At 48.0% G+C, this 19281-nt stretch overlaps 1 protein-coding gene across 5 annotated transcripts in view; it reads right to left on the bottom strand.

The window, feature by feature from the left end:
• Positions 1 to 217: 217 nt before the first annotated feature.
• DENND2A (DENN domain containing 2A) overlaps positions 218 to 19281 on the bottom strand; it is a 105648-nt gene continuing 86584 nt past the window's right edge. For all 5 annotated transcript variants that reach the window (XM_023250633.2, XM_023250632.2, XM_045052851.1 and 2 more), the window contains 6 exons: positions 11261 to 11438; positions 9582 to 9623; positions 5482 to 5599; positions 4923 to 5168; positions 3236 to 3322; positions 218 to 2085 (listed from right to left, as the gene is read on the bottom strand). In XM_023250633.2, the coding sequence (XP_023106401.2) occupies positions 2054 to 2085; positions 3236 to 3322; positions 4923 to 5168; positions 5482 to 5599; positions 9582 to 9623; positions 11261 to 11438 (703 nt within the window). In that variant the 3' untranslated portion in view covers positions 218 to 2053. The remainder of the gene's footprint in view (positions 2086 to 3235; positions 3323 to 4922; positions 5169 to 5481; positions 5600 to 9581; positions 9624 to 11260; positions 11439 to 19281) is intronic.

Genomic DNA, 19281 nt, shown 5'->3' on the forward strand with positions numbered 1-19281 from the left:
CTCACGATCGGAGAACTTTTCTGTTATGTATATTTTACTTCAAGCAAAAATGAGAATGAAAATAAGGCAAAGTACTGAGATACTTATACAATGATGCTTTTCTCAATGCTCTTTAGGATATTAAAAACTGGAAATATCCTGCATGCAGAAAGGTAGAGGATTGGTAAAATAACTTTTAGTACATCTATAAAATAGAGTGTTACACAATCATAAGAAATGTTGACAAAGATGTGTATTTATTCACCTGGAGGTGTTAAGTAAACAATATAATATGAAATAAGTTAGAAAAGAAGGTATATTCCAAAATATTAAAAGTGATCATCTCTGGGTAGAATATTGGTATTAATAAAATAAACTAATCTGAGGAGCTTGTTAGGTACAAATTCCTGAGCCCCCAAGACTCAAGAGACGCCTATTCAGTCTCCCCCGCCCCCCAACCCCAACACACATACCTACCCAGGTTAACTGTGATGTATAGACTGGTTCCTACCATTTTGGGGGGTCTTGGACCCCTTTGAGAATCTGATATAAACCATGGATCCTCTCTCCTAAAAAACAAATGGACATACCAAAGCTTGGATACAACCTGCAGGTGGGAGGGGGTCATTCATGACTCCAGTTAAGAACCTTTAATGGAGAATGACAGGTCAACCTCTTCTTCATTTTCCTTCTTGTTCTTTTTTTTTTTTTTTTCCCCTTAGAAGACTCCTTGCTCCCAACTCCCTAAAGGTGAGAACCTCTGCCAAGTGGCACAGGTCCTTGGGCCATTACAGAGTTCAGACTGCTGGTGCCGTCCGGAGGGGATCCACCAGTGGGATATGCTGTGGTGGTGGGCCTGAGGCCTGCTTGAGAACTTGCCTGTGCTGCCCACCATTCTTTTCCTGCGTCCCCCCTGCAGCCCTTGCAGGATGGCACTTGGGGTGTAGCCTCTTCCACACCTCCCTGCTTCTGGTCCAGAGGAGTAAGCCTCCTCACTGGAGCACAGGTCTGAGGAAGCTAACCCCAAAGTCTGGATGCCCCTCTTGTTAACATCAACACCACAAGCCCCTCCATTTTTCCGGCACATGTACTATTTCACTTATGCTGATTTGGGTCCCTACAAGAAGATGGGAACGTTTCCTATGATATAAATGGGAATAGGGTCAAAGCTGTGGCTTCCGTGTTTTAAGGACCTCAAGAACGTTTCCTTAACAGACCTTAGCAGGAGATTTCCTTCTTGTGTGTGCCTCTAAAAGTCATGGACTGCTTGGGCAGTGAGTGATGCTATGGCTTTGAAGAGAGAAGAAGGCCATCCAGAGGAGTCAGGTCCTTTTGGGACGAGACGACTGGGTTGTACAACAAATGACCTTGGCCACCAGGTGGCATCACTGGCTGGCCTCAAGTGCAGCTCATCCCAGGAGGCAACTGTTCCTACAGCCCCGATATGACCTCATTCCACACACAGGCCAATCCTTTCGGGGAGAGGAAAGGTGTCCCCCACTCCCCTCCCCCCCCCAACTTGTGAGCAGGAGCGTGGTAGGCATCGCCACAGCCCTCCTCCCCTGACACCTGCATCTGTCCCTGCTTCTGCCAGAGGAGCACCTTGTTTCTAAGTCCCCGGTCACTGCTCCTGCCCTCCTCCTCCTCCCTCCTCTTGGCTTCAGAGCCCAGCTGCCAGGCAGGATGAACCAGGGCAAGATGGCACAGGGCAGAAGAGACTCTTCCTAGCCCTGGCATAATAAAAAGAAAACCCAAACACTTTTCTTTCTTTTAATACCTAAGGTTAAAAATATAAAGAGTCCCAAACCCAACAACCCAAACAATACATCTGAATGTCGGTGACATGCCTGCTCTCAGGTCCCCTTCGCAGCGCTGTTCTGGAGAAGCAGCACCTGCTGCACGGCTCTTGGGCCCTGGGTCCTGGGGAGGCTGTGCGGCAGCCGGAAACCATCCTGGCCTTCACCCCACACGTGGGACAACCAGGACCCAGCGTTTCAGAAAGGCCACTAGGACTGTTTTTTTTAAAAATGTGCTTGCACTAGGAGGAAGTTTCGCCTTGAGGATGAGCCGAAGGTTATTTCTTGTGGAGAAACTTCATTTTATTGCCTAAAAAAAAAAAGAAAAAAAGAAAACAAAACGAGAACATTTCACCAGGTGGGCAAAAGTGAAATCCTGCTCTTTTCATCCTAGACGCGGCGTGGACAAGTGTGGCCTCCGGTGTCACCTCTGAAGCCTCTCTGTGTGCCCTTCCGTGACGAAAAGGGATCTTCCCCAGAGGTGGGAGTTTTGAAAGGAAGAGCTTCAGAGCCGGAAAGGAGGCTTTGCTCCTGCACTGGTGACACAGGAAGCACTGAATGTGCCGTGTCCTTGAGGAGCCAAGGATGGAGAAGACTCCCGGCGGCCCGGTGGGTCGGGGCAGGCACAGTATGGCCACGTGTAGCTCCTCCTGTGCCTTGTCAGTGCAATTCAACCAAAGTCCTTACGATTCTTTTATTTTCCTTTTAATTTTTATTTATTTTTTTAACTAATCTCTACACCCAACATAGGGCTCAAACTCATAACCCTGAGCTCAAGAGTTGCACGCTCCACTGACTGAGTCAGCCAGGCGCCCCAAGGTCCTTATAATTCTTACGTTTCCACTTTTCAGGGCCACTTGGAGACTAGTCCAGGCCTTTCCTGCCATACACCCTTCTCTGGTTCCCTTCACACTTCCTAAACTCGATTCCCCAGAAGATTCAAGAGTGTGGGAGTAAAAAAGGGGGAACAAAAAGGGGGCACCTGGGTGGCTCAGTTGGTTAAGCTTCCAACTCTTGATTTCAGCACAGGTCATGATCTCTTAGTTTGTGGGTTTGAGCCCCCGCATTGGGCTCTGTACTAAGGGTGTGGAGCCTGCTTGGGATTCTCTCTCCCTCCCCCTGTGCTCCTCCCTTACACACAAGCCTGCTCGCTCGCTCTCTCTCTCTCTCTCTCTCTCTCTCTCTCTCTCTCTCTAACTATGTAAGTTAAAAAAAAAAAAAAAAAAAAAGACCACGGGAGATAACAGCGAAGGAAGATAGCAAGACAGCCCAGGGGGCTGTAAAGCAGGAGGGGTCCTTAGCTTCCTCAGTTTCTATTCTGGGGCCAGATTAGAACAGGAGGTTACAATGCTGATGCGGAAGCACAGCTCAGCATTATTTAGGACCCACCCCAGGGGAGGCAACTGGCTGAGACTCCAAGGACCAGAGGCTGGTGCTGGGGACTGACAGCTGGGCCTTACCAAGTCCCTTCAGGAACCTATTGACGCCACTGTGTTCTCCACTGGGGAGTGTTTCCAGGTACTCCTGGGCTCGGACCTCAAAGAGACCTGTTGGCAAAAGAAATCCCAGCCATTTTAGTCCCTTCTCTTTCCCTCTCTTCTAAACATACCCATTTCCTTATTGCCATAAAAAAAAAAAACCTTGCTTCTGAGACGAGCGGCTCCTATAAACATGCTCTGAATCGTAAGGTTTCTAAGGGTTTTTATTGCCCTTATAATTGCCCAACCTTGTGCAGTAAGTGTCTTTGGAAGGCTAGAAAGCTAGCCCGTATGTGAAATCCTATTTTTATTCAGCAAACACCTTCCAAGTGTCTATACCGTGCCAGGCACGCGGTTTGGAGGATGAACCAGACGGCCCTGGCTTTCAGGACTCCTGCAGCCTCCCATACGAGGAACGCTGGCCAAGTGGTTGGCTTCCTGGGAATCCATCAGCCATCTATCAGCTCAGCAGGGCCAGACACAGCACCTCGTAGGTGTGAGGCCAGGGCGGGAGCCTCAGCCATTCTGTCTTCTTTTCTCATCGGTCTTCCCTGGATAGAGGCTGCCTTCCATGCTACTTTTAAGCTTTTGTGTCTCTCGACCTTTCTATCAAATAGTGATCTGTAGACAGATATGCTGGTAAAGCAGAGCTTCTCTTTAAAGGAATCCTATCATGGAGAGTGTGACTCATACTTTAATCAATTTCCTTTTGTCTCTTCAGTTACCACTCATCAGAATACCTGAAGTGTGGCCAGCCTCCATCATTACTTTGCAAAGAGCTCCAGGAATGTGGGGCTTTGGTTCCTTAGCCTAGTCTCTGCCATCACAGCACCAGAGGACAGCAAGGCCCAGGCCGAGGCTCTCCCAGGGCCCCCCTGCCCTCCCTACTCACTGCACCTGGGTGGTAAGCGTCTCTCCACCGACCCCGGTCTAATCCCATCGGTGACCGTCTTTACCCACATTTCTAGCTTTTCGATTCCCGAAAGGGCTTAAGATGATGTAAGAAAGAGAGGGAGTGATCTGATCCTCCTTCACATACTTTGCCTCCTCCAGCCCTGGAAATACGATGGAACCCAGCCAAAGGGGACAGGAAGAGGGAGGAGAGAGAGTGCAGGAGGGGAATGGGTGGCCTCTGTGGCGAGATGACCCCCATGCTGGGAGAGCCACTGCTGTCCTCCCTCCTGTGTGGTCAATCTGGCTAAGCGTCAGGAGGCCCTCACACAAAGTGGAGGCCTCGGCCTTCCTCTCTTCCGCCGTCCCGTCCCAGCTGGCTCTTGCCATGCCCAGTGGAGATGGAGGAAAGAAGGGCAGAAGGGAGGAGGAGAGGCCTGAGGAAAAGGAGACGAGGGGCCAGAGAGAGACAGGGGAGAGTGTTCTCAAGCGTTTCGTCAAGTTGGAAAGATAGAACAGAAGGAGAACTTGCCACCAGAACCTGGACTGTGGTTCTGGGAGAGGCTGTGAGAGGGGACAGAGATGGCCCGAGAAGACAGGCAGGACACTGGGGCAGCTGGCTCAGCTCCGAGGTGGCAAGAAGGGGCGTTCTCCAGAGCAGGCAGCCGCACTGGTCCCACCAGGGCGCTGGTTCCATGACCTTCCTTTTTACTCATCTGCCCCCGGGGCCGGGGCGTCCCTAGCTGCCTGGGCCCCCACGTGGAAGGTGCCTCCTCACCTCTGGCATCCTGCCGGCGCAGTTCCCGCTCTTGGATGAAGCCCCGAAAGGTCTGGGTCTCCATGAAAACCTCCAGGAAACGGCGGAGGCTCTTGGAGGAGACGGCTTTGCGGAAGGCCTCTCGCTGCAGGGTCCTCTCCTCGCGCTCGCCCGCCGTCAGGAACAAGGAGTAGTGACCCACGATCTCCACGAAGAAGCGGACAAAGGCTTCTGACACCACCTCGTTCAAGGGGCTGGACTCCGGGCCTGAGCACAGTGCGAGAGGCCGGTGAGGGCAGGGTTGACACAGAGCCCCCGAGACACAGGTTACCCAAGGTGATGAAGTCATTTTGTGTCCCCTTGTCATCAGGGATTTTAGGGCCCAAACGGAGGAGACGGGAAAAATCATCTCACGATTCAGTGTTAGAATGAGATCCAGATAAAGGGGTTACAGACCCACTTTCTCTCCGGGCATGCCTCTCTGGCCGGCCACGTGGAAGGGACAGTCACTTGCCCATTTGCTCCCGGACTGTAATGACGGAAGAGCAAGGTGCAGTCTGGGAGGTGGCTGGGCACTTACCACGCTTGCAGTCCGGGGGCCCTTCGTCCTGGTCACTAGCCAGGTCATTCCTCTGCTCCAGAATGTGCTCCAGGGCTACCTGCAGCTTCCTGGGGAGAATGGAGTCCTCGTCATCCATCTGTAAAGCAGAAAAAGCAGGTGGGCCATTGCCCCAGGGCTTCTGGGGTGGATAGCTGCATCCTGGCCAACAGGTCATGCTGGATACACCGCAGGGCCATCCTGGCACAGTTTTTGGTTTAGCGGAAGGAATATGATTTAGAGACAGAGATCTGAGGTTTGAATCTCTATTCCACTTTTTACAAGCGATACGAGCCTCGGTTTCCCCACTTGTAAAATGGGCTAGCAATCCGTATCTACCCCATTGTGAAGATTAAATGCATATAGAAGACATCGATGAAAGAATCTGACCAAGATGTAAATAAATGAAAAGATATTCTGTGTTTATGGATTAGAAAAATCAATGTTGGGGCGCCTGGGTGGCTCAGTCGGTTAAGTGTCCGACTTCAGCCAGGTCACGATCTCGCGGTCCGTGAGTTCGAGCCCTGTGTCGGGCTCTGTGCTGATGGCTCAGAGCCTGGAGCCTGTTTCAGATTCTGTGTTTCCCTCTCTCTCTGCCCCTCCCCCGTTCATGCTCTGTCTCTCTGTCTCAAAAACAAATAAACGTTAAAAAAAAAATTAAAAAAAAAAAAAAGAAAAATCAATGTTGTTAAAATGTCCATATTACCCAAAGCCATCTATAGACTCAGTGCAATCCCTATCAAAATTGCAATGGCATTTTTTATAGAAATAAAAACAGCTATCCTAAATTTCACATGGAACCACGAAAGACAATGAGTAGCCAAAGCAATCCTGAGAAAGAAGAATAAAGCTGGAGGCCTCACAATTCCTGATTTCAAATTTTATTACAAAGCTATAGTTATCAAAACAGTATGGTACTGGCATGAAAAGAGACACATAAACCAATGGATCAGATACGAGAGCCTAGAAATAAACCCACGCATTTATGCTCAACTAATATTTGGCAAGGGAGCTAAGAATTCAATGAGGAGGGGCATCTGGGTGGCTCAGTCAGTTAAGTATCTGACTGGCTCAGGTCATGATCTCATGGTTTGTGGGTTTGAGACCCACATTGGGCTGTGGCATTGACAGTGTGGAGCCTGCTTGGGATTCTCTCTCTTTGCCTCTCTCTCTGCCCCTCCTCCACTCACTCTTTCTCTCAAAAATCAACTTAAAAAAAAACTTAAAAAAACAAAAGAATTCAATTCAAAGAATGATGGTCTCTTCAACAAATGGTGCCGGGAAATTCACATGCAAAGGCAAAAAATTGGACCCCTATCTTACACCACTCACAAAAATCAACATGAAATGGATTAAAGATTTAAAGATAAGACCTGAAACTGTAAAACTATTGGAAATAAATGGAAAAAGTTCCTTGACATTGATCTTGACAATGATTTTTTCGGTTATGACACCTAAAAGCACAGTGACAAAAGCAAAAATAAAAAAGGGCCACATTGCACTAAAGAGCTTCTGCACAGTGAAAGAAATGGTGAACGACAGTCGTATACTTGTGCACCGTTGGTGGGAGCGTCAAATAGTGCAGCGTGAATGGGAAACAGCATGAAGGTTCCTCAAAAGTTAACGATAGAACTACCCTCTGATTCAGTAATCCCACTTCTGGGTATATATCTAAAGGAAATGAAATCACTATCTTGAAGAGGTATCTGCACCTCCATGCTCACTGCAGCATTATTCACAAAGGCCAAGACATGGGAACAACCTAAGTGTTCATTCATGGATGAGTGAATAAAGAAAATAATAGACAGGGGCACGTGGGCGGCTCAGTCGGTTAGGCGTCTGACCTCGGCTCGGGTCATGATATCACTGTCCGTGAGTTCGAGCCCCGCGTCGGGCTCTGTGCTGGTAGCTCAGAGCCTGGAGCCTGCTTCGGATTCTGTGCCTCCCTCTCTCTCTGCCTCTAGCCCACTCACATTCTGTCTCTGTCTCTCTCAAAAAATAAACATTAAAAAAAAATAAAAAAAAAAATAGATAACAAAGAATATACACACACATATACACACACATACAACATACATATACATACATACACACAATGGAATGTATACACACACACATACACATATAATGGAGTATTAGTCAGTTATAAAAAAGCAGGAAATCTTGCCTTTGTGACAACATGGATTGACCTTGAGGGCATTATACTTAGTGAAAGGAGTCAGACAAAGACAAATCCTGTATGTTCTCCCTTCTATGTGAAATCTAAAAAAGCCGAACTCACAGATTTCGAGTAGAATGGTGGTTGCCAGGAGCCAGGGTGTGGGGGAAATGGGTATAATCTTCAGGTTGTAAGATAAGTTCCGGGGAAATCCAATGCATGGCAAGGTAACTACAGTTAACAACAGCACTCCACTGTATACTTGAGGTTTGTTACTAGGTCTTAAATGTCATCACACACACACAAAGGATAATAATGTGAGAGGATAGAAGTGTTAACTAATCTTATTGTGATAATCATTTCATAGTATGTACGTGTATCAAATCATCATTGTAAACTGGTATATGTCAGTAATATCTCAATAAAGCTGGGGGGAAATTAAGTACAATACAAAGTCCTTGGCACCTAGTAGATACTCAACAAATGTTCCCCGCTGCCCCCACCCTTCAGGATAGCCAGTGCTAATAAGGGAGCTGTGGTCAGGACAGATGACCAGTGTGATCCGAAGTTGGCTTTATGATCTGACCTCAGAGCAGGAGGGCCTTGGGAAGGGCAAGCAGACAAAAGTAATGATTAAAAAAACCGAACAAACCACATTAACATGACAGAACTTTTCAGCAGTATGGCCACGTCCAAGTTTAAAAGCAATCCAACAGAATGCCTGGAAAACCTTACTACCGTGATTCTTTGCAAGATCTGATAGGAGTTAGCTCTCTTAGGCGAGTGGTAACAAGAAAATAAATGTGTATTATTTTCTCTGATAATGAGAGTAGTTTATGATCATTATAGAAAACAAATGAAAGTATTAAAACAATTTAAGATCTCTCATACTCTGCCTCCTTTTCAGTCTCCTACCCCGAACAGTTAGTATCCATGTTTTGGTGAGTTTTCCTTTCCATCTTTTTTAGAGGTGTGTGCGTGCACACACACACACACACACACACACACACACACACACACACACACACACACGTATACACACACACACAGTTGACCTTTGAACAACACGGGTTTGAACTCTGTAGGTCCACTTACAGGCAACTTCTTTTTCAATAAATCCAGTACAGTCCTGTAAATGTATTTTCTCTTCCTTATGATTTTCTTGGTAATACTTTCTCTTTTTTTCTCTAGCTTACTTTATTCCGAGTATCTGATGTATAAGACATATAACAAAGAAAATACGTATTAATCAACTGTCTGTCCTATCAGTAAGGCTTTTGGCCATCAGTAGGCTATCGGTAATGAAGTCTTTGGTTAAGTCAAAAGTTATTATACACAGATTGTCAACTATGCAGGGACACTTCTAACCCTTGTGTTGTTTAAGGGTCAACTGTGTTTTTTTCTTTCTCTTTCCTTTTGTTTTTTAAGATATTCTTTTTTTTTTTTAAGTTTATTTTATTTATTTTGAGAGAGACAGAGATAGCATGAGCAGGGGAGGGGCAGAGACAGAAGGGGTGAGAAAGAATCCCAAGCAGCCTCTCTGTTGTCAGCGCAGAGCCTGATGTGGGGCTTGAACTCACGAACTTTGAGATCGTGGCCTGAGCCAAAATCAAGTGTCCGATGTTTAACCGACTGAGTCACCCAGGCGCCCCGACTATAGTTATAACCTATACAAAGCTTCTAACTGTTAGAAAATAATTTTCTAACACAACAAATGGGACTCAATCCATTCCCAAACCCTTCCCCTTTGACCCCTGCCTTCTGTCCTGTTCTCAGTACAGCCCGGCTAGGGATCACTCAAGCCTGCCGGCCTATTGTGCAATCCCAGGCCCACCAAGGAGCCTTTCCAGACCCGGAAAATTGTGTCCCAAACAACAGAGAGGTGAAAACAGAGCAGCACGCTGAAGCCAGCCTTTTTACTCACCTGTCTGAGGAACCGATTGTTGACCAGGTCAACCACAAGGACCTGCAAGATGAAGAAAAGGGACGATTACTGTCACCAGGGTTTCTGGGATGTAGTGACAGACTCTTAGCCTTCTTCCTTCTTGGCATCCCGACAGGCAGCTAGGGTGGGGGATAGAGTGGCCCATTTGTGGTTTCCCGACGTTGCCACTGTAGCCACAAGTGATGAAGAGGGGAGGTAGGGGGTGGGGAAGGGCTTTCCAGAATCGCATGCTTTCAACACTGAAACCACAGCTGGGACATGTGTATGCCACAGATTGGACTCCCTGTCCCGTTCCCACGCTGGCTAAGGCAGAGCCTTTGGGACAGATTTTTAGTGTGCAGGTTACTGGGGTGGGCAAAAGATGCTACAGGCCCCCCAGGCCCCCCCTTGCTTCCATTCCATTCGACACTGCCACCCCCCACTCCCAGCTCGCTCTCTCCTCTCAGCTACCCAGGTGGCCTTGTCCTTTCTCTGAACGGGACAAGAAGAGAGAAACCCAGAGGAGTGGATCCAGCTGGAGAATAAATCAAGCTGCAGGTGCTGGGCTTTCATTAGTCAAAGCTTTTAGGGTAGGCACCTTCCCCTTGTCTCCGTAAACAGGGACTGGGGACTGGGACTCGGGCCAGGTGGGCCAGGTGTTGCGTGAGGCAAGTGAGGCGCCTATAGCACAGGTCAGGAAAATGCTGGCCTCTGCTTACGTGACCCAGGGAGTGAGGCCCTCACTTGGGCCTCGACATGGGCCACACTGGCTATGATGAAGAGCATGGGCCTGCATGGTCACCATGTTGTCACCAACAGCTGGAAACACAGGCTCTAATACATCCCAGAGACTGTGCCCAGGAGCTGAGGGAGCCCTCCCATTCCTGCTTCTGGGGTTGAACTGAGCCATTTCAGGGATCACACAGTACCCAGACAAGCTCCTTGCAGTTCAGAAACTTACATGCGAAGAGCTGTGTGTGCTGGTGAATACTTAATGGGGCTTCAGGCTACCTGGGCAATTAGAAGAGCCACGTCTGGGGCCCGGGGGTGAATTTCAGGGACAGGTGTTCCCCAGGGGGTTTGGAAGTGAGTAGTATCAGTTAGGCCCCTCTGGTTCCCTCTCTGAGTGCTGGGAGCTCAGGACACAGGACAGTGATTATTTAGAGGAAGGGACTGGGGCTAAATACCCACAGAAATGCCAGGTAGGATGTTCCCTGCTTGGGTGCAAGCCTGAAAACCCAGAACTGGAGGATTAAAAACATTTTGGTTGTTGTCTCTTTAACTGATGTGAAAAAGGACCTGTTCGCACAGTCTGTCAAATTTGTTATTAGTCCAAATATAAATTCCAGTTAGCTCTTGTGTGCTCCCCACCCACCTCCCAGTTTTGGGGAATGCAAGGGAGGGGACGTTAGGGTAGACGGCTACTTCTGGATGAAACGTTTTAACATCTGGTTAAGTTGTAGATGTCTGCCCTTCTCAGGCCAGTAGGTTCATTTAGAGGAGAGAACTGAACTTGCGGCTACTGAGGGTCCACTGAGGCGGACTGGGGTGGGGGGCGTGGATCTAACAGACAAAGCCATGGGGTCCCCTATTCCCTGCGTGCCTACAGTGCCTTAGCCAACACCTCCCCTCTACCTCGGGCACCCTCGGGAGGGAACAGGGATGCCCCCAGAGCTCACCTCTTCCAGCGGCAGCTCCCTGAGCAGTGGCAGCGAGCTGGTGAGCAGCCCGATGAGGAAGGGGGTTGGTGAGCACACGATGTCGATCATGGTGGGGGGCAACACGGGGATGTAGGTGTGCTGCCAGGTGAACGGGTAGATGGCGGCCACCATTGCATGGCCGCACTTGGACAGCGTGCTGCAGTGGAGGGGAGAGAAGGGGAGAAGGTGCAGATTCAGGGAAAGCTCCAGACACGGCCTGCTCAGGCTCAGAGGGTGGGCGGCCTCCATGGAGGAGGCTGGAGACAAATGTGGGCACTCCTCCCCGAAGGCGTGTTGGTCAGAAAGGGCGTCACGTGTGTAAGCAGGTACATCATGTAACACAGTCCTAACGCAGAGTATATCAGGCACATGGAGCCTGTGTGAGGCTTGGACACACAGCCAGAAGGACAGATTGAATGCCTCAGCTAACTTTTGCTAGTGTCCCTTCACATGCAAGCTACATTCTTTTTTATTTTATTATTTTTTTAATGTTTATTTTTGAGAGAGCATGAGCAGGGAGGGACAGAGAGAGAGAGGGAGACACAGAATCCGAAGCAGGCTCCAGGCTCTGAGCTGTCAGCATAGAGCCCAACGCGGAGCTCGAATCCATGAGCCCTGAGATCATGACCTGAGCTGAAGTTGGACGCTGAACCTACTGAGCCACCCAGGAGCCCCATGAGCTACATTCTGGTAAGATCTTGACCACATCATTCACTTTCACCCCTCTTCCCCATATCCTTCCAAAACAACGAAAGCCTCTTTTCTCATGGATGCTCATGGATTTCTCTTACTGAAGACAGTTTTATATTCTAACACTAGCTGCTTCTTCGTTCCCTTCCGCACATTCGCTCAGCCAAGCACGAATACCTAGGTGCCATCAGGGCAAACAGGGTGGCTCCTCTGGCATTTACGTGGCAACTGCCAACGGTGGGGCTCTCCTTGTAAGCAAGAAACTCATATGCAGTCAGTTACCCCTTACCCAGAATTCAAAACTTAACAAAAAAACACAACGTTCTCTCTTAAAGAATAATGATCATGGTGTAGCCTTTATCGGCAAGCCCTGAGCTCCACTGATCACCGTCCCCAGTGCTCTGTGCAGAGCTTGAGTTCATGCCTGGTCTGCTGGATGAATGGGTGGATTACCCCGGGCTGTCATCTGGAATATCAGCCCCACTGTGCCACAGATGGTGATGCCTGGCAGCCTCCCAGGGTGGGCAAGAGCTGACTTTCCCTTCTTCTGGGCAGTTTCTTGTTGCTGGTGAGCCTGCTGGGGCCAGACCGACTCTGTTCACATCCTAGTATGCTGTTCTAAAATGCCATGGGACTCAAAACGTCAGAAGCTTGTGAGAAATATGTGTAATGTAAGAATAGAATAAAAGCGAGGGCCCATGGCTTCTCCCTGGAGTATACAGCATCCTTCTCAGGCCACAAGCCCTATAACCAGCATTTGATTTGTTAGGCCACCTTTTTAATGTTTGCCCCAGGTTTCAGCTGAGTTCTGTTTAGGAAGCAGAGTTCTGGATAGATGAATGCCCCCTTACTGGGTTCCCAGAGATGTCAGGCACCTATAAAGGCATGCATACCTTGGAGATACTGAGGGTTCTGTTCCACACCCCCAAAATCAAGCAAATATGTTTGGGACAGGGAGTCAAATGATTTTTTTTGTTTTCCGGTGCATATAAAAATTATGTTCATAGTATACAGTATGCAAATATGCAATAGTATTAAAAAACAGTTTGTTGCTAAAAAATGCTAACCATCATCTGAGCTTCCAGTGAGTCATAAATCACCAATCACAGATGACCATAACAAATATAATGATAATGAAAAATATTGTGAGATATTACCAAAGTGTCACACAGAGACACAAAGCAAGCAAACGCTGGTGGAAAAATGGTGCTGATAAACTTGCTTGAAGCAGGTTGCCACAAACCTTCAACTTGTAAAAAAAACACAGTATCTGCAAAGTGCAACAGAATGAGGTATGTAATGTCATGGTCATAAAACCTTCCCAAGCCCATTTTAGTGGGATCACTTAACTTTGGCTTCCTTAAGGAGAAAAGATATTGGCTAGCAAGTGAAATACCCAGACAGAAAAAGACAAATACTGGATGATTCCACTTACATGAGGGACTCAGAATAGGCAAATTCACAGGGACGGAATAGAACAGAGGTTACCAGGGGCTGGGGGAGGGAGAATAGGCAGTTGCTGCCTCTGGAAATGGGCAGTGTTGATGGTTGCAAACACTGTGAATATACTTACTGCCACTGATCTGTGTACTTGAAAAGTAAACCTTCTGTTATCTATGGTTTGCCACAATAAAAAAATAGCAAAAAAAAAAAAAAAATCACTTACTTTCTAAGGGATTTCCTATGAATGTGGCACTCCCTGAACATCCTTAAAATACATACCAGCCCTCTTTTCCATCCCATCTGCACTCGGGGCCCCTCGAACCAGAGTAATGTTGAATCTTGTTCATTTATCAGCATGAGCCCTCTGACCTTCCTGTTCCCTGTCTTCGCAAACCATCACTCTCTGAACACTCACTGGGGTCATGAAATGCTTCTTAGTAGCACGGAACCCCCATGTTGCCCTGATATGTGGTCCTAGTCTCTTCTTCCAAATTATCACCCCCAAAATGAGAAAGATGCCACCCCAAGATTTCCTTCTTATCACTATAATACCTTCTTTGTAAGAGTGAGGTATACAAAGTATGTAATACCCTCTTGAGTAACAGTGACCCAGGATAATTAAGTCAGGACTTATACCAAGGAGAATAACAGCAATCAGTCAGCCAGTGGCTTGGGGTGACTTCTGTCTTCCAAAGAATCTTCTCTCAGAGCAGAGAAGCATTTTCCTAAGGCATCACTTTCTCTGAGATACCAGGAATGTTTATACTTTCAGTGAGTTGCACACCATTTGTGTTTAATTTTCTTGATCACGAATGTGTTGAATTTACTCTGTTCTAAATTTCTTTAGTTTTAGGACTAGTCTGTGTCTGTGTGTGACCAGTCTACAAAGGTGATGTGCTCACATACTATATTTGTGAGAACACAGCCGAGAAGAACGTTAAAAAATAAAGGAGGATAGTTAGGTGTAGAGTGGATTTTTTCAGACTATACTTTGCAGCCCATCATTGGGTCCTGAAATAATTTTAGTGGGTTGTGATCAGCATTAAAAACAACAAAAAAGGGGCACCTGGGTGGCTCAGTTGGTTGGGCGTTGGACTTTGGCTCAGGTCGTGATGTCACGGCTGGTGAGTTCGAGCCCCACATCGGGCTCTGTGCTCACCGCTGGGAGCCTGGAGCCCGCTTCGGATTCTGTGTCTCCCTCTCTCTGCCCCTCCCCTGCTCACGCTCTGTCTTTCTCTCAAAAATGATACACATTAAAAAAAAAAAAAAAAAACAACACACAACAGAAAGAAGAGACAAGAGAGAGTGTGCTGCAATGCGTTTCAGGTGTAACTATCTGTGTGTATGTATGTGGTGTTGGGATTGGGTCTGGACGTGAAATGCATTTCTCATCATGGTCTGTAATAAGAAGGGTCTGAAGCCAATGACTTGGACTGAAGAACTGGAGGTTGGAGGCAGGCGGACAGAGATGGTTCAGCTGGAATTCTGGTATGTTCCATTTTTTACTGGGAGGTTGGCTTTCACTCCCAAGGGACTAGAGGGACCTTAAAGGAGACCGTAGTAAAGAATTCCCTGAATGAAGCCTCATGTATGAAACCTGTCTCTTTTTATAGCACATCTGTTGTGAGCTCCTAAACAGGACTTGGAGGGAGAGTGGCGGGTCCCCACGGAGGGCGCTGTCTGGCGGGGTCCACCTCAGCCATCTCTGAGGCTCTCACTTTCCACTTGCTACCGGAAAATAAAAATGCAATGCTCACGCTGAAGAGTTCATTCACATTTTAGAGTTGTGGTTTAAGCACTTTTGACCCCAGGGAAGTTGTAAAATCACAGAAGTTTAAACCTGGAGCCACCTTAGAGATAGAGTTCATCTTTTGATTTTTTTTTTTTTTTTTTTAAGTAAGCTTTATGTCCAACGTGAGGCTTGAACTCACAACCCTGAGGTCAAGAGTCCCTTGCTCCACCGACAGAGCCAGCCAGGCGTCCCTCCTTTGGAATTCTATAGCTAAAGAGACCTAGGCTGAGGTTGACCTCTGAATTCAGGGTGGGGAGCGAGGCGGCGCCCGGGGCCTGGAGGAAGTGAAGAGATCCCGAGAGGAATGGAGGCCTGAAGAGGCACAGAGAGAGAAGCCTTTTGTGGTTTTCTCAATCACTGCAATAGAAAAATAAATCAGTTTAACTTTTTTTGCCCAAGTCAAAGAAAAGGCCTTCTGCCCTTTTGCTTTCTTGTGGCCTCATGGTTGGAAGGAGAAAGCGCGATCGGTGGCTCGCTTCTCTCTGCTGCTAGAGCTCCCTGTGGCTCCTAGGGGAACCCCAAGTGGGCGAGGCCCCCAGAGGTCAGGCAGGCCCCCGTTCAGCTGCGGGGAGTGTGCACCGGCTGCACAAGGAAGGCAGTTGGAACCGGTTAGGAAACACGATAAGCAGTGCCAGCGCTAGCCTCACACATACAGTGGGGGGATACGTGTTACTGAGGAAGATCAAATTCACTCTTGCGGCCGGAATGCACTGACCTAAAGGTCACCAGAATTCAATTCTGAAGGGGACCCACGATGACAACTCAGCCGGGTACCCCGTTGGCCATGTAGGTAGGCGCTGCCACTGCCGTTTCTCCGAACAAGTGGTTTCTGTTTGTTTTCAAATCATCTGATGTGCTGTTGCAGCTGGAGCCCAATGTTTCTGCACCTGGTTATCATTAGCACCTCCGGGCAGGCGCAAAGGGGGCCCGGTGTGCTCACGACAACAGGTGGGCAGGGCTGAGGAGTGTCTCATTCCTCTTGCTCACTAGCCCACACCAACACGCTAAAAACAAAACAAAACAGAACAACAACAACAACAAAAAGCCCCAAAGGACAAAAATACACCTCCCCCTCTTGAAATACTGGAAGGAAAGGTCAAATTCTGCCAAGAGTACGGTGACAACTCTTCCCCCAAAATAAGTGGTAGAGGAGGAAAGAAGGGATTATTCTGAGTGTCGCTTGTGCTTTCCTCGGTCTCTGCTGCAAGCGGTAATGACATTTTATTCTCAGACCCATGAAGGTGAGTCTCCATGGGGGTGGGGGGTGGTCTCTTAGGAATATGGAAAGAACAGGTTTTGGTTTGGGGGACACAGAGGATGACTTTTCAAGCAAGCTCGTCACATGCCCTCCCTGAGCGGCCTGCTGGTCGGAGGAGAGGCAGGGTTTTTGGAGGAAGTCCTAGGAAGAGAGCCCTCCCAGCTGGCTTGTGTTACGTGGGGGTGGAGGAAAGGAACACCAGCCTGCAGCTGGGATCAATTTGTACTAAAGCAGGGGAGGGAGATGATGCCCACGTGCGAGGCTGGCTGGGCCACAGGGTTTAAAGATGGGCACAGGGGAGAAGGGCCAGGTCCCAGAATGCTTTGCTACTTGGCAGTGCTTCACGAGGGTTGAAGCATTAGCTCAGAGCCACTGGGATGCGCCTGTGCGCATTCAAGTTCTCCTGGACGGGGGTGCGACCAAGCCCCTGTGCCACAATGTGGGCTTACTATGTTCAGCAACCTTTCAACTCATCTGGGAACCAGAAAGAACAGAGCACAGAGCCTCCTGTAAAATGCTGCCAGAAAAGTCAACAATGAGTTTCCTGAGTTAGACAGGCTCCCCAGGAATTTCAGGAATGATCCATCAGCATCTGTTAGTATCCCAAGCAAGGCATCTCTCCTGGTGCATCATTCCCAGGAACTGGAGTGAAAGGCGAACTTCGGTCTGCTCTGGTGCCTGGGGAGACCTAGCGGGAGGTGGATGGCACCAGGCACTGGCTGCTGTATTTCACTGCCGTACTTGTAAATCTGGCAGTGACGTGTAGCTGAATTAAAAAAAAACAACAACAACAACATAGGCTGGGCCTCAAGAAAACTGGGCCAACTGGGTCTGCTACTCCCCGTATGCTCTCAGGTAAAAGCCCTGAACTTCCTCATCTATCAAATAAGTAAATGGACTAGATAATTTCTAAACTCCTTCCAGCAAAATGTTTACAAACTACAAATCTATGAGAGAAAGCCAGGAACTGGGAAGAGCTGGAAATTGAAAAGAACTACGCCTGGTCATCGGAAGACAGTTCTAGGGCTCGTTAACGGAGATAGGACAGAACAGCAACAGTGAACTAACAGACAAAAGCAGTGGAGAGGTTTTGAGTCCTGGCAGTAAGTTCCAAAAAAGGCGGTAACACAAAGCAAGCACGCCTGAGAGCATGTGACCCTGAGATGGGTTTGGAGTAGAAGACAATTTGTGGTTATGCTAGTCTTTTAATCCGGCTCCGCGTGTTATCTTCTTGGTGTTCATATGCAAACATAGGTAGTTGACCCTTCATATTTAATCAGACTGATGTCATTATGTTACTAGCACTGTATTTTTCATAGAATTTTGCTGATTTAAATGTATGTACCTCTGTCAGCCGTGCTGAGGACCTCTGAAATAGTATCTTGTTTTTGTTTTGTTATCCTTTTTTTTTTTTTTTTTTAGTGTTTATTTACTTTTGAGAGGGAGAGAGTACAAGTAGGGCAGGGGCAGAGAGAGGGAGACAGAGGATCCAAAGGGGGCTCTGCGCTGACAGCAACGAGCCCGATGTGGGGCCTGAACCCACGAACTGCGAGATCATGACTCGAGCTTCAGCCATCCAAGGTGCCCCCTGAAGTAGTAGTTTGAATTTTTTTAAGCTTATTTATTTTTGAGAGGGACAGAGAGAGAGAACAGGAGACACAGAATCCAAAGCAGGCTCCAGGCTCCGAGCTGTCAGCACAGAGCCCGACACGGGGCCCAAACCCACAAACTGTGAGATCATGACCTGAGCCGAAGTCGATGCTCAACTGGCTGAGCCACCCAGGTGCCCCATGAAGTACTATTTTGGATGCCAGGCCACCAAGGGGGCAGCTACCAAAACTTCAGGTCGGCCTCAGGCAAGCTCATTGTCTAGAGAGGGCAGGCTCACAAACCCAACCTTGTCTCAGACGGTAAGCATTGCTGAGCACAACTGATTCTAGGCAGCACAGAGGACCTAGGCTTACAGAAACCGATGAAACAACGAACCGACAGGAGCACGCAAAAGGATGAAAATGCACAGCCACCTACGAACTTATCTGTGTAGTTACCCAGGTGTGGAAGGCAAGGCGCAAACTCCAGTATGTGTCAAGATTTGACCACCTGATCCTACTTATCAAAAGCCAACAGTCCCTTGGCTTCTAGCCTTCATGTACTCCAGAAAGATAAAAGTGAATTTCTTAAATGTTAAAAATCTGTCCCATCTAAAACTTTTGTACAGATTTGTTTATGTGCAGCTCTGACTTCACTATTCAGCCTGGTCTGTAGATACAGTCAAAACTTTGGGAATTGAAATTAATGAACTAAAAAACAAAATGTTTACCATCGGGGCAATGAAGAAAGGGGTATGAGCAAATATTTAGTTGGGTTGCTATGACAACAGAACAAGCCATCACAACAGCATTCTTTCCTTTCCATCTGTCAAAACTTCGGCTTGACAGGCCCTTAAGAAACACTCAGGGTCCACCCTGAAGATGAAACGGAGCAAAAATGTTATTCTAAGTTTGATAGATTTTTGGCCTGACTTGAAACTCTTTCATAACTCATTCAGCATTTGCCACAAGTCCCTGCTATTTCCGCCTGCAGTGCGCAGACTCCCCGGCAATGAAGACTGAGAACGCTGTGTGGCAGGGGAGGGAATGGCGGCATGACTACGGGCCTAATGCAGGCCCCCGTCCACCCTGGGATGCCACGCGGCCACTCCCGGAGCTTGGGGCATGTCCTGCTCTCATGCGCTGTTCTGCGGTGTCACGAGGTTTGGGAGGAATCAGGAGAACGGGAGGCTTGCTTCAACGTCTGGCTGGACAGGGCTGGAAATGG

Source organism: Felis catus, chromosome A2, assembly GCF_018350175.1.
Source record: "Felis catus isolate Fca126 chromosome A2, F.catus_Fca126_mat1.0, whole genome shotgun sequence".
Taxonomy (NCBI): Eukaryota; Metazoa; Chordata; class Mammalia; order Carnivora; family Felidae; genus Felis; species Felis catus.